This window comes from Staurois parvus, unplaced genomic scaffold, assembly GCF_062004578.1.
Source record: "Staurois parvus isolate SC_StPar_1 unplaced genomic scaffold, SC_StPar_1.0 ptg000151l, whole genome shotgun sequence".
Lineage (NCBI taxonomy): Eukaryota > Metazoa > Chordata > Amphibia > Anura > Ranidae > Staurois > Staurois parvus.
In genome coordinates this window covers 4,082,520-4,097,497 of record NW_028317947.1, presented here as the reverse complement: position 1 = coordinate 4,097,497, position 14,978 = coordinate 4,082,520, and the positions used below count along the sequence as shown (strand labels likewise).

The 14,978-nt window shown below is 43.9% G+C and overlaps 1 protein-coding gene across 1 annotated transcript; it reads right to left on the bottom strand.

Moving 5' to 3' along the window:
- Positions 1-327: 327 nt before the first annotated feature.
- Positions 328-5,434, bottom strand: LOC149463844 (uncharacterized). Its single transcript, XM_089674691.1, has 3 exons — positions 5,400-5,434; positions 1,623-2,232; positions 328-577 (listed from the first exon to the last, which is right to left on the bottom strand). The coding sequence occupies exons 1-3, from the start codon at positions 5,432-5,434 to the stop codon at positions 410-412; spliced, it is 813 nt and encodes a 270-aa protein (XP_089530817.1). The 3' UTR covers positions 328-409.
- Between the last annotated feature and the right edge of the window lie 9,544 nt (positions 5,435-14,978).

Genomic DNA, 14,978 nt, shown 5'->3' with positions numbered 1-14,978 from the left:
TCATCACCCTCCACAAGTAGTACAGTGTCACCATGGTGACACTGTACTGCTAGGGTGACAGTATGTAAAAATAAATAAATAAATAAATAAAAAATAATAATATAAAAAAAATAAAATAAAAATGTAAAAAAACATTTTAAAAAATTATAATTTTTGGTTATAAACTAATTTGTTTTTTTTTTTACTAAAAAGATAACGGAATAAATTTTGGCAAAGATTTATGATGAAATATTATTTATTTGATAAATTTTATATAAAAAAAACAGTTTTGTTCAAAATTTTTGGACTTTTTTTCATTTACATAGCAAAAAAAATAAAAATCCCAGCAGTGAATAAATACCACCAAAATAAAGATTTATCTGTCTCAAAAAAATTAATTTGGGTACAGTGTGGCATGACCGCGCAATTGTCATTCAAAGTGTGATAGCGCTGAAAGCTGAAAATTGCCCTGGACAGGAAGGGGGTAAAAGTGTCCGGTCTGGAAGTGGTTAAGGAGATCTTCAAACTTGTTGTCTTTCTTATTCTGGATTTTGACAGCCATCAGCTTATCAGTGGAGATTTGTGATGCCAAAACCACCTGGAGGGGAAAGAGGGAAAGAAAATTATAGCTGACAATTGGTGAAGTTTATTCACATTGAATACGTCATTTATGGGTGCACAATATTGGCTAGAATCACTAAAATTGCATTTTATTCATCACAGGGTCTACATTGGTGAAACTACTTAAATTCCAGGGCCTTCTCTCACTCCTGTCTGGAGTCTCACTTATCCCGCTGCACAGAGATATAAGTCAATGAAGAAAAGTGAGACCCCCTATTCCACCACAACCCATTGCTTCATGAAAAAGCCATTGTCCTTACAACTACATTTCACCACCCTGATTACTTCTGTGTTATATACTTGGAAGCCCAATTAAACTTTCAGAGGACATCAGCAAAATACATTGCAGATGCAACAAAGCAAAATATGCGCAATAAAAGTCTTTTCATGGTTTTTAATCAAAAAGCAGCCACAACCTGAATACAAAAGCCTGTGTCCTGCCAGCATGCTTCAGAGTGGGACTTTTGCTCTCTGTGGGGATCTCTGTGCAGAGGTTCAGCAAATGCCTTTCTTAATCAGAGTCCAGGGCTCTCCAGTCAGCATGGAGCAAGAACTTTGCTGATTGGAGAGCATTAGCTCTGACTCATCAATGGGGCATGTCAAACCACTGTAGAGAGACCACTGCTTCCTAATTGAAAGCAAGGACCCCTCTCTAGCACATGATGGCGGGAACAGGCTTTTCTACTTTGGCTTTAGCTGCTATCGAAAAAACTTGTAAAGCCTTTTAGTTTGGTGCACCTGGAATGTATTTAGCTGAATGAAATGGAAAGAATAATTGGACTAGTGTATGTCCAACTCTGTAACAGCCACAAAGACCGAAAAAAATGTTTTTCTTTAGTAGAGTGGGGGTGTGTCCTTACATTTTCCATCACTTCCTGTCTGGTGAAACCATTGTCAGCAGTACAGGAAATGAGGGGAAATCTCTCTAATGCAGCCTTGGAGTGATAAAACCCGACAAAGGTTCTAATCTTCAGCCGCGCTATCTGAAGATTTTAAATCCAAGAAAAGATCCAACAACTTACCTTTCCAAAACATCCCTGTCCGAGGAGGTGAAGGACTTTGTAGCCTTCCAACTCTGGGATATCTTCCATAGTGCTGGCGTACTGATAGTCACATTCTGGTGAAGTATCAATGTGGACATCAGTTTCTGATTGAGTCTCAATGTAAACATCACATTCTGATGGAGTCTCAGTGTAGAAGTCAGTTTCTATTGGAGCTGCAATGTGAACGTCACATTCTGGTGGAATCTCAACGTGAACGTCACATTCTGGCAAAGTCTCAATGTGAATATCATGTTCTGGTGGAATCTCAACGTGAACGTCACATTCTGGCAAAGTCTCAATGTGAACGTCATGTTCTGGTGGAATCTCAACGTGAACGTCACATTCTGGTGAAGCCTCAATGTGAACGTCATGTTCTGGTGGAATCTCAACATGAACGTCACATTCTGGCGAAGTCTCAAAGTGAAGATCACACTCTGGTGGACTCTCAGTGTGGACATCATGTTCTGGTGTAATCTCAACATGAATGTCACACTCCGGTGGAGTCTCAATGTGGATTTCACATTTGGTCTCGCTCACTGGGGCAGTCCTGCTGTGTGAGCGGTGTTTGCAGTAAATACTTTGTTTGCATCTGCAATAAAAAAAGAGGAATAGAGATTAGCACCTTCACCTACATTTCATATATTTTTATTTATGCAACATAAAATTATAGATAGAAAAGTTCAAAACACACTAGGGTCGTTGGTTCGAATCCCAATCATGTCACCACCTGCCTGGAGTTTGCATGTTCTCCCTGTATCTGTGTGGGTTTCCTCTGGGTACTCCGGTTTCCTCCCACACTCCAAAGACATGCTGGTAGGTTAATTGGTTCCTGTCTAAATTAGCCCTAGCATGTGTATGTATGAAAGTCAGTTAGGGACCTTAGATTGTACACTCCCTGAGGGTTAGGGACTGATGTGAATATACAATATATACATACACATGTAAGAGCGCTGCGTAAATTGGCCGCGTTATATAAGTATCTGTAATTAAAAAAAATAACTCCAGTGCCAGGGAAATAAATAAATCTGACATGACAGGGACACGGGGATGACTATTGCTGGCCTTCAGCTACATACAGTATACAGCGCTAGGTTTCAGCAACAGGACGGGGACTTCCCACTACCAGGACAAAATCCAGTCGGTCTGAGTGCTGCTCAGCCAATCACAGGAAGCCTTGTAATCAGGGCTGGGAGGAGGGAGGGGCCGAGCGGGCTCCAGCCCCGGCAGAGTGTTAAGGGGGGGGCGTGCTGGCGACTAGTTGGACAACATTATAGGTCATCTGTAATGACCATTCTCCCAATACTCCAGGCCTCCCTCTGGCCCAGTCTACAAATACTACATATTACAAGTTAGCAGGTCCATTGATAGGGGGTACAGGCAGTACTTCCTATTGGGTCAGCGGGGGAGGGGGACCAACAGAGGCTGCCTGTGGGTAGGTGTCCAGGTCAGGTAGGCTGTCCAGTTCCCCCCCTAATTTCTTATGGCAATGCAGCCTAGCCCTGTCATCTGAAGTCAAGCATTTTCTCCCTTTCACATCATGGCTCCACACAGCCACCAGCGATCCATGCAGCCAGCCAATCACAGCTCCCCTCCAATGGCTGCTGCAGGATAGACAAGCGGGGTGTGCTGTGCTGGACTATCTTTCTACCATATACTGTACTTGTTACTACTGTCTAGACCTGAACAAGCACTAAGGGCCCGTTCACACAGCAATGGATGGCTGTCACACACAAACCACAGGGCTCTAGTGTGCAGCAGCTGTCCGTTCTGGCTGCAGTGGGTCAGCGGTAGAGGGAGGTGGGCTTTCTTCCTGGGGTGCATACTGCCCTAAATGTAAGTACCACTTGGTGCATCGTCATGTTTCAGGGCTAAACGCCTAGTGTATGTGTATGGATTGGTTTTGTTGGATTGTTTTTCTATAGAACACTATATATACAGTATGTCCCAATACACCTCAAGAATGTATCCTTCCCATATAACTAACTATATAGGAAATGATGAGTGATCTATTGTCATAGAATGTTCTGTATATCACTCCACAGTGGGGATATGGCAGGTTCTATTTCAAAGTAAAACTATAGACAAAGCTTTTTTTTTTCATTTTGGATAGAGTAAGGGGGTTATGGCCCCTGTCAGTTTATTTTTGCCCTCTTTATCCCAGTTTGGAGATTTACTTTCACTTCCTGACCCACAGCCAAAACAGGAAGTGAGAGGAAATCCCTGCAAATTAAGGGAATCTCTTGGGGACCTCGAGGTCACCAGAACTAGTGTCCCCATTGGAAAATTCTTCCTCTGGCTCACAGATCAGTCTAGGGGTTTCTTTTTGTTTTTTTTTATTAGGGAACAATGAACTTGGAAAGGGGTAGAGAGCTTGGGATACCCCAGAACTGCAACACTTGTACAACCTGAGCACTTCTTAACTTCTGATTGCTCTGAACAACTGTATTGCACAACTGCCGGCTGTACTGCACAACATGTGGATGCACTTTCACAAAGTAAAGTCCCATAGGATCTCTAAGCTGTCTGTGACCTGTACTCTTCCCAGGGTCTCCGAGCACCACACTGTCACACTTGCAGCATTGAGGATGAATAAAGTATTCTGAATGTGAATACTCATGTAGCCACAGGACCATAGGTTGCCTCCTGCAGATACCCACGGGGCTCTTCCTAGTGAGGGAGATGTAGACTCAAACCCGTCTGGACAACTTTGGCTCTCTCCAACAGCTTCCTCCCAGCTGTCACCCGAGCGCTTTCTCCTGACCCAACAGGATCCATGAACTGGCTTTGCAAATAGCCCCCCCCCCTCCCCCACCAGCTAAACGGAGCTGGGACCTCAGTGTCTTCAGGCTGGTCTCCTCCCAGACTTCTGCCCCAGGGGCAGAGCCTCTCAACAGAGGTCTCCTCCTGCAGATCTGGACCCAGAAAATCTGCCTCTGCTGCTAAGGCCTCAGACTTTTTATGGGATCTTCAGCCCAGGGATTGGCTGAGCTTCCATAAATATTCCTGCTGCAGATTGTCCTTCCTTCCCCTTTCATGTTCTAGAAATCTCTAGAAGACGGGGAAGTAACAGGGCAGCAGCCTGTGAACCACTGAGCAGCCCTAAGCAATCCAGCCCCGCTCCTCCTCGAAGCTAAATTTGTCTAACAGCCTACTCTACATTAGGGGGGTGCTACACTACAAATACATAAATCATTTTGCTACTGAACAGTACTTTTTTGGCTGTATTTCAGTCATTTTTATTATGATAATTTTTCCTATATCTAACCATTTTATAGAGGAACACCATTCACTTGTGCATTTGTTATCCACCCCCCTCAGCCCTCCGGCGCCACCATTATGGTGCATGCACAGATGTGCTGAATTTCTCTGTCTGGCCTTTGGGTCCTCGCAGAGCCGCTCTGCACACCTGTGCGTGTGCAGGAGATTTCTTGCGCATGATGGCAAAGTTTAGTACTGCCATAATTGCTGTCGTTACACCTGCACAGGGGAAAGCCACATGTGTGCAGATATACAGAGAAACCTTCTCATCTGCAGATGTGCCATAGGGCTCACTCAGGACGCAACACCCTGCAGCACATCTGCACACATGCGGAGGGGCGGAGCAAGCATGCTATTCTTGTCTAGGAGAGAAATGACAAAGTGACACTTTGCTGCACTAATAAATCTTAAAGATGTTATATCCAATTGTGATGAAGGGACAGAGGGAGCAAACATCACATTTATGTAAGGGTAAATGTCCACGTTAAAATGACCTACCTCCGCACCCGTCCATATGGTGTCCTCCCAGTCATGAACCTTGCACTCACCCTAGAGGCTGCGCTGCGGCAACATCTGTCACCTGCTGTGTCCACCAGACACAGCAGAAGAGAGATCATTGTACTGGTACGGCCCCAGTACTATGTGATCGCTGTGACCAATCACAATGATCATATGACAGTTGTGCACAATGAATATCTTTCATTCATAGCCATTCATTGTGTACTAGATTACATGGTACAGACAGGGCCAATTACAGCACATCTGTACCATGTGAAAGCTGTGGCCAATCATAGCTATCACAATAGTACACAATGGCACTCAGTGGATACCATAAAAAGAATTGCTTATACTGTGATCATAACTGTTATAAGAAATCATAGTGTTATAAAAAAAATAAAATCACTTTTCCAGCGTAGTACAGTGTCTCTGTGGTAACACTGTACTGCTCTAGCCACAGTATGTACAAAAAAATGTTAATAAAATTGAAAAAAAATAAATGATTTATTTTTTCTTTTTTTACATACTGTCATGTCAGTACCCCTGATCACTGCCACTCCAGTCATATGATGACGCTGTACTGCCTTGGTGACTGTATGTTAAAGAAACTGTGAAAAAGAAACACATTTTATTTAATTTCTTCATTTTCAGAAAAATTGTGACAAAAAAATAACTTCAAAAAACTCTCCATGCCTCTTACTAAATACCTTGGATTGTCTACTTTCCAAACAGGGGTTATTTGGGGGGTATTTTGTACTGTCCTGACATTTTAAGGCCTCAAGAAATGAGATAGACAGTCAGTACATTAGGACTGATCAATTTTCAAATATACTATATTGCCAACAGTATTGGTCAGCCTGCCTTTACATGCACATCGACTTTAATGGCATCCCAGTCTTAGTCCGTAGGGTTCAATATTGAGTTGGCCCCGCCCTTTGCAGCTATAACAGCTTCAACTCTTCTGGGAGGGCTGTCCACAAGGTTTAGGAGGGTGTCTATGGGAAGGTTTGACCATTCTTCCAGAAGCGCATTTGTGAGGTCAGGCACTGATGTCGGATGAGAAGGCCTGGCTCACAGTCTCCACTCTAATTCATCCCAAAGGTGTTCTATCGAGTTGAGGTCAGGACTCTGTGCAGGCCAGTCAAGTTCCTCCACCCCAAACTCGCTCATCCATGTATTTATGAACCTTGCTTTGTGCACTGGTGCACAGTCATGTTGGAACAGGAAGGGGCCATCCCCAAACTATTCCCACAAAGTTGGGAGCATGAAATTGTCCAAAATGTCTTGGTATGCTGCACCTTAAGAGTTTCCTTCACTGGAACTAGGAGGCCAAGCCCAACCCCTGAAAAGCAACCCACAATGCAGTCAGCAAGTACACTTCTCCTGGCAACTGCCAAACTCAGACACGTCCATTGGATTGCCAGACAGAGAAGCGTGATTGGTCACTCCAGAGAACACGTCTCCACTGCTCTAGAGTCCAGTGGCGCCGTGCTTTACACCACTGTATCCGATGCTTTGCATTGCACTTGGTGATGTAAGGCTTTGGCTGTACTTCTCATTTAAAGCGGAGTTCCACTCAAAAGTGGACGCCCCACTTGTTTGCCTCCTCCCCCCCTCCACTGCCATATTTGCCACCTTTTGGGGGGAGGGGGGAGCGGTTACCTGGCTTTGACAGGTACCTGCTCCCACTTCTGGCTCAGTTCGCCATGGCGAGGTGAGCCAGAAGTTTAGCCCCCTCCTTCCGCCTGCAGTTTCCTGGGAACTTTCACAGGTCCTGGAAGACTGCCTGACCAATCAGGATGCGCAGTGCGACTCACGCATGTACAGTGGGCACCCAGCTGTGAAGCCACAAGCTGTCACAGCCTGGTGCCCACAGTTGAGATGTCGGCACCAGGGAGAGAAGAAGGAGAGAAGGGACAGTGCAGGTGAGCACGTCGTTGGATCCTGGGCCAGGTAAGTGGGTGTTTATTAAAAGTCAGCAGCTACAGTTTTTGTAGCTGCTGACTTTTAATAAACACAAAAACGGCTGGAGCGCCTCTTTACACAATTGCAAAGGTTATGAATAGGCAGTTTCACCTTTCCACCACTAGATGTCCTCTGTGCCCTGTGCCCCATTTATAAATGAGATGCTTAAACTGGAACTGAGCCCAAAAAGAGAAGGTTTGCTAAGATGTTAGAAGTGAAATAAAGAAATGTCACATTTAAGGGTGACCAAACACCCTGTGATTTTATTGTCTGATCGACGTGCAATTTGATCAAAATGATAGATTTTGTTCGATCAAACTGATTGGCCAAATTGGAAATGTATTTATTATTTTGCAACAATAGACATCCTTGAGATACTTTGTTCATACACATGATTGTATTTCGACTGATCAAATTGTATGGTGGAAAAATGCAATTGAAAATTTACAATTGTAAGTTACAATTGTGTTTTAGCTATCAAGCGAAATCCACATTCCCGTGCGTGGCATATCAATCGTAGGGTTTGTAGACTATAGATTGATTCTTCCTTGTGATCGGAGAAGTTGAACGTTTATCGAAGTGCGTATGGCCACCATTGCAGTAATCACAAACCTACATCTGGCAGTATATAACCTCCCAGCATCCAGAAATGAAGGTGCGACTTTAAACAGGAGTTTCATCAGACTGGAGAACTCATTCGGCCGTAGGAAGTATCAAAGTGTCACCAGCAAATCATAGCTGACAAAAAAAGCCTTTAATCAGGAAACAGGAGATTACGTGTTGCTTAAAGCTTGTAGCTGGAAAAGGTCATGAGCTTCTTTGGGGCAGAGTCATGTGTTTTTGGTCCTTTAAGGCCTCATGTACACTGCTGCTCCTAAATGTGCGTTTAGGAACTTCTGGCGTTTCTTCATCAAAGCCCCTGAACTCGACTCAATAAAAGCCTATGTGTCCATGTACACATAGGCTTTTACCAGAGTTTAGAAGCAGCAGAGTTTAGGGACAGTTAAACATTCCTCTCCTGAACGCAGAAGAAGCGCGGTCAGGAGAAGATCATTTTGGCCAAAAAAATGCTAAATGTGACAAACCGCGTATAAACATGTCTAAATGCTAGTCAAGTTTAGCGCTTGGGAGTTTATTCATGTCAATGGAAGATACTCTGGCCAATGAAAAATGTCCAAGCACTAAACGCGGTACCGTGTATACACGTGTTTTTGCCATGTTAGCATTTTTCTGCTGCCAGGAGCTGAAACGTCTAGGGGAGTTCATGTGTACATGAGGCCAAAGACTTTAGTGTGAGTGCTTAAAATTGCCTTAAAATGCATGTAACGTGTGGTTTCTCCTTTTGCACAATTTCATGTCTTTCCTCCTCCTAGTAACTAGCTTTCCATTGGCTAAAAGAAAAAATGGTCAAGCCTGAAAACACCTGAAAAACAGATAAGCAGATTGCGGTTGGGGCCCACTCACCCTGCACATGGGGTTACCTTTGCATGTGTGCATGCGCTCGTCAATGCCCAAGACCAGGCGGGACCACATTCATGTAAACATCAAATATTATGGTGGTATCCCGACTTAGAGATGAGCCGTACACTGTGTGTAATAACATAACATACACAGCTACTCTGTGAAACATGCTGTCCCAAGTTACTATACACTTTCCTTGATGTGTGTTGCATTTAGGTGGGACACCGCTGAGCCCGTGCCCTCTCCACCAGTCCAACGTACCTCTGTCACCTCACTCCCAGTGACAGAATGGGGTCCCGCTGAGCACTAGAGCAGACCTCATGTGCACTCTCACTTAACTCCTGTAGCTCTCCCGTACCATGCAGCTAGTCTATGGGGTCTCTGTACCACAAGTTTGGTCCTGGGTATTGGACCAGGCTTAGAACATTAGAAAACATTACTGAGGACTCTCTTGTGTCAATGTCCATGCAAACATGACACAACTTTAGCCCTAACTGTCTAAGCCTAGACTTCCCAAGTGTGCCTTAATAAGGTGCAAGTCAGTTAATTGTGTTCTCCAAAACCGGCAGATTCCATCGATGTTCCAGTACTCCGTAGCGCAGCAGCCCCTTCCCAGTTTCCGATGTGCCACAGCCTCTGGAACACAGCCTTCCCCTTCTTTAAATATGCACAGCGAAGGAAGACAGGGCCCAAAAGTCTGGGAAAGGAGCCCAGACCCAATTAACCCCTTCTCAGACTAGGCAGATTAACTAATCTTCCTAAAACAGAACCTTGTCTGTAGGCACCTGCCTACAAGATGTCCACCAATTAATGTATGGCCACTACCCTCTTGAGGTGTGTACTCCTCAGTCACTTGGCCCAGTGCCTTTATAAGATGGAAGGAAGAGCCATTATCGGTTCGATGTGCAGCAAAAACAACAGTATGGAACTTTAGAGTGGAAGCACTTCTCCCTGGGGGAAACCATGAAGATCAGGGACCAGCTGAATTTTGATCCATCTATGGCAGCCCCTGCTCTGTTGAAAGGGCTTGTTGGAAATTTTTTCTTGTTCAGAAGAATTCCCACTGTCCTGATACAATGTGTTAGTGGGGAAGATTCCTCTCTCTTCCTTGCTTTGTGTGGATGGATAAGTCCATTCAATGAGTTGACAAATGAGTAATCTATGGACAACTTTAGGCTTGAAGTGGACATGATTGAGGACTTTACTTGAATGAGTAGCACCACTGCAACCCCTCCTGTAGAGTTAGTGGGACTTTACGTTACATCCAGGTTACCATGTTTTGGATATACTCATATAATGTGTACTGGGCTGTATTATCAACCGTGTGGAATTATGGAACTGACCATCTGTAATCCTTTTTGGTACTTCAGTAAACGTTCATAAAAGCCATAATACCTCCAAGTATATGGGTAGAAGAAGTGTGGGGTAAAGGAAACCCTGCAGAAAACTGGTAAGGTAAATGTAAGATTGTGCACAGCCAACAGAAATAATTTATTGTTCAGGCGCTCCCTCAAAACCCATCTCTTCAGGGAAGCCTACCCCACCCTCACCTAACGGCCATTCTCCCTCTTTCCTCCCACCCCTCATTCCCCTCAGCCACTTCCTACTGTACCTTTACCCCCTCCCACCTAGATTGTAAGCTCGAAAGAGTAGGGCCCTCTTACCCCTCGTACGTTGTTTGTTGTTGTTGTACTGTGCCATGTATTGTCCCCCCCTCTATTGTACAGCGCTGAGCAAACCCTTTGGCGCTATATAAACTCGTAGTAATAATAATAATAATAATAATAATAATTGTGTAAGTGTAAACCTGATTGGCCACAGAGTTGGGGTTGGTTGTGGAAAGTGGTTGCTCTCCTAGTGGTGTGAGTATAGCTCCCACTCATTCATGTACCATAGGCCTCCAATGTTCAGTCAGATCATAAAGCCCTAACTTGTAACCACATCGATATGCAAGGCTTACAAAAGCAAGCTTGGGGAGTTGTACAGATGAGAAGATGGAGAGAAATGGTCTAGAGCCTGTCATTTTTTAAAGACATACAGTATATTTGAAATGTATTTTTAAAAATATTTTTCAAATATTTTGTAATAAAACTGCATTTCAACATACAGTATATATACGGTATATTTATTGAAATATATTGAATATGGTCAAAATGTAGCATTTTAAATATATGTCAATATATTTGGGAAGAATATTTTTAAAATATATTTGAAATATATTTTTCTTCCATATGGGCCCCTCCCTGCCAGCAGCCTCCTGGGACATGTCGCAGGTCCCAGAAGGCTGTGGGACCATTCACAGAGCACAGTGTGGCTCACACATGTGCAGTGTGGAGCCGACTGTGAAGCCACAGGGAGTCACAGCCGGACTTCAAGAGTCAGCATGGTTGTGCCGGGGACCTGAAGACCGTCGAAAAACTGGCCTGGGTGAAGACAGCACTGGATCCCTGGGCTGGTAAGTGTCTTTTTATTATTTATTTTTAAGCCTAACTAAAGCTCCTCTTTACAGATAGCCATGCCTGGAGGTAACTGATTCCTTTTTAAGACCCCTTTCACACCGGCTGGAAAGCAGGAAATCAGGTCCATCTGTTAGTTTTTCAGGCGAACCTGCAACCTGATCAGAAACTCCATGGGCAGGCAGATGTGAATTGACACACAATGCAGCTGAAAACCCCTAGCATGTTTCAGTGATCAATGCAATGGCTTAGCTATAGGGGTTGTAGGGGTCCCAATCGTGACCATGTGCCATGCTCCAGGGGCCTGTGCGGCTCCCCTGTCACATTTGCTTATACACCTGGAGAGGATGGGCAACATATAGAGGAACTGATGCCCTCCATTTTCCTCCTGAAGCTGCTGTAAGCCTGCTTCTCCACTTCTCCCTCCTGCCAGCATTCAGCGACTGCAAGAGGAAAATGGAGGGGATTGATTCCTCCATATGCCATCCACAATGCCCCTCCTATCCAGGTTACTTGTCTCCTGCTACTCCCAGGCCCCCTGTGTGCTCTTTTGGTCCCCCCTCCAATGTAGCGCTGCAGGCTTCCCTCCTCCCCTCTCCTCTGCTGCAGGGGATCATTTCAGGATGAAGAGTGGAGAAAGGCCAGTAAACATATCATTTACTGGCCCCTTTTTCTGAACGGACATAGTGAGTGATTGGTACCAATCACTCACTGTGCTCATTCATAACTGGAGCATAGTAAACAGTGTTTGCTATGCTTCAGTTTATGAATAAACGGTAAGCTCTGTATGGAGCACTTCCTCTCCATTTATTCTGTGCAGCTGAGGCTGAGATGAAGACTGAGGTTTGTGTCCTCAATCTTCTTTCTCTGTCTCAAAAGTGAGATATCAAGGGTCTATTTAGACCCCTGATATTTCACCAAAGCCCGCCCCCCCCCCCAACAGGGCTTGTAAAAAAATTGTACTACTATCAAAGTGTACTCCCATACTGACTGACTGCATCCATTGTCCTACTGACACCAACATCTACTCTGCTAACTGACACCATCTACTGCTCTACCAAAATGTTCACTGCTTTACTGACACCATTCACTGCCCTACTGACATCATCCACTGCTCTACCAACTTAAACTGTCCACTTTTAAGGTAGGCTAAGTTTATATTTTTTCAGTGACATTTGTTTTGAGGAAAGGATTGCCGCTGCTCCCAACCAGCCCAGGCGGGACCACATAATGTGAATAAACAAGAACGTGTGGCCTCAGCTTACATGTCTCCACCAAATCACACAACCTGATGCATTTTGCCCTGCCCATCGGGGGCTTGGTTGTAGGGTGACTATGACTAGGTCCCAGTGAGCTGGGCAAAATGCATCAGGGTTGTGGTTTGGTGGAGACATAAAGGCTGTGGCCACTCTTTATCATTTATTCACCTGGGCTGGTCTGGAGTAGCGGCAATCGTTTATTCTTTACATTTACTAGCCCACTGGATTGGTATTAGGACAAGACTGCACCCCATGTTTTGGGACACTGATATGCTTTCACCTCTACTTTGAGCAGCGCCAAAAGCAATAATTTTTTTTAAAAAGGGTGCCACACCCCAGTGATCTTTGATCTCTTTCATGTTGTTCAGGTAGATCTCCACCTCTCAAAGTGTGCCTACCCCTGATTCAGGGAATTCATAAGAATTAGACAGATATGTCAAAATGAGGACAGTTTCTCCAAAATCTTTTGAATGACTCTCTCAAAGTGTAAATAAAGACCATAAATAACTTATTAGGCTCTTGGAGCATCTTGGCACATGGTGGGAGTATACTGGAACGTGCTGGAAGTGGTGGGTGGTAGTGGGGTTGCCCCAGGTCAACTTTTGCATCGAGACCCACAAGCTTCAAGCTACACCTCTAAATCAATGACTAGCTTTTAAATCAAGGTGCACATTTCTAGTATTCTTACCAGCTAGTCAGCATGCAAATTAAACACAGTGTATGAATGTCCCAAGAATAGGTAGCATAAATGTTTTTCTGGTGCTGGTGAATGTCCCAGCCAAAATAATTAGTATTCAACATCGGTCCAGCACTTTCGCCCAAAGTAAATATAGTAGAGTGCATGACCAATGGTGCCACTACATAAAAAATAGCTAGAAATCCTTGCAAATTATGTTTGCCTACCCTGTTCTTCCACTTTTTGCAGCTTGCAGACACTGGATATGATGCACTTTGCTGGAGACAGTGAGAAACGTCTATTAGGGGAGACAACAGCCGAAACACACAGTAAAGCCGCACTTCCGGTTTTCGGCCAGCGTGGGCTTCCCAGCCAGGCCCACGTATGTCCCACAGCCCAGCCGCACTTCTGTTTTTTGACAGCATATGTTCCAGAGTCACTAGCCATCCATTTTGGATTACTATGCTCCTAAGCACGAGCAGCTGTTCTGCCAAAAGACATTTGAATGGGTATTTGTGCTTTTTATATACAGTTGTATTTATATATAGGATTCTATTTTATGTTCTATATATTATATGTATACACATGTATTCTACTATATTATACATTATATACTGTATATGCTTCTGTGAATTTTGAACCTGGTGTCTACTAGATATAGATTTTAATATGACATAACATTATTGGCAGTACCAATCCAAAAGCCAATCAGCCAAGACATATCAGTATAAACTCGTTGCTGATAACTTTCCACAGTGAGTGCCGCCTACAGCAAAGTCAAGAATTAAAAAAAAAAAAAATCAGATATTTTGTATATGTATATTTTTGGGCCTGTTGGCTTCATTTCAAGACCACGGAGCGATACAAACGTCATATGCAATAGAAGGCCTTCACACAGAAACTGAATTGTGCCTCCCTTTCTATCCTCGGAAGGATATATCTGGTTGCCCACTGTGGAGGCTGGTTGGGGGGGACTCCGGGGGTCGAAACATAACGCGAGCGGTTGGTCTCTTTCTCTACCCCTCCCTCCCCACCTCCTCCTTTGATCCTTTCCCTCTCCTCCTCCCCTTCCCCACCCTTTTCTCTTTTTCTCTCTTTCTTCTCTGTCCTCCCTCTCCGTTCCTTCCTTTCTACCTCTTGGTGCTTTCACTTTTTCCATCTCTATGATTACGGGTTTTTGGTTGGGCAGTGTTCTCGATATGTAAACAGGTGGAATCAGGTTATGCTCAGATAGTTTATTGTCAGCTGCTGTCGGACTGGTTCCACAGATGTCACTAACCCATTTCCTGACCTTTAATTAAGGACATGCTGTCCTTCCCTCGTTTCTTTTCTCCCCTTTATAATGGAAAACATACCTGCTATGTGATACATATGTTTGTGATATTGCCATACCTGCTAGATGCCATGGATTGCTTCTTGTCTTTTCTTTTTCTATACCTTATGCTATTACGCCTACTGTTTATACTTGTATTACGCTGTTAACCTCAATAAAAAGTTTTATGGAAAAAAACCTGTTGTTTTTTTTTTAAATATTCAGTATTTTTTCATTTATATAGCAAAAAATAAAAAACACCCAGTGGTGATTAAATACCTCCAAAACAAAGCTCTATTTGTCTAAAAAAAAAAAACCAAAAAACTAACATTTTTTAATTTTATAAGGGTACAGTATTGCATGACCGCGCAATTGTCATATCATCATGGGTGATAGCGATGAACGCTGAACATTGGCCTGGACTAGACGCGGGTGAAAGTGTCCGGACTT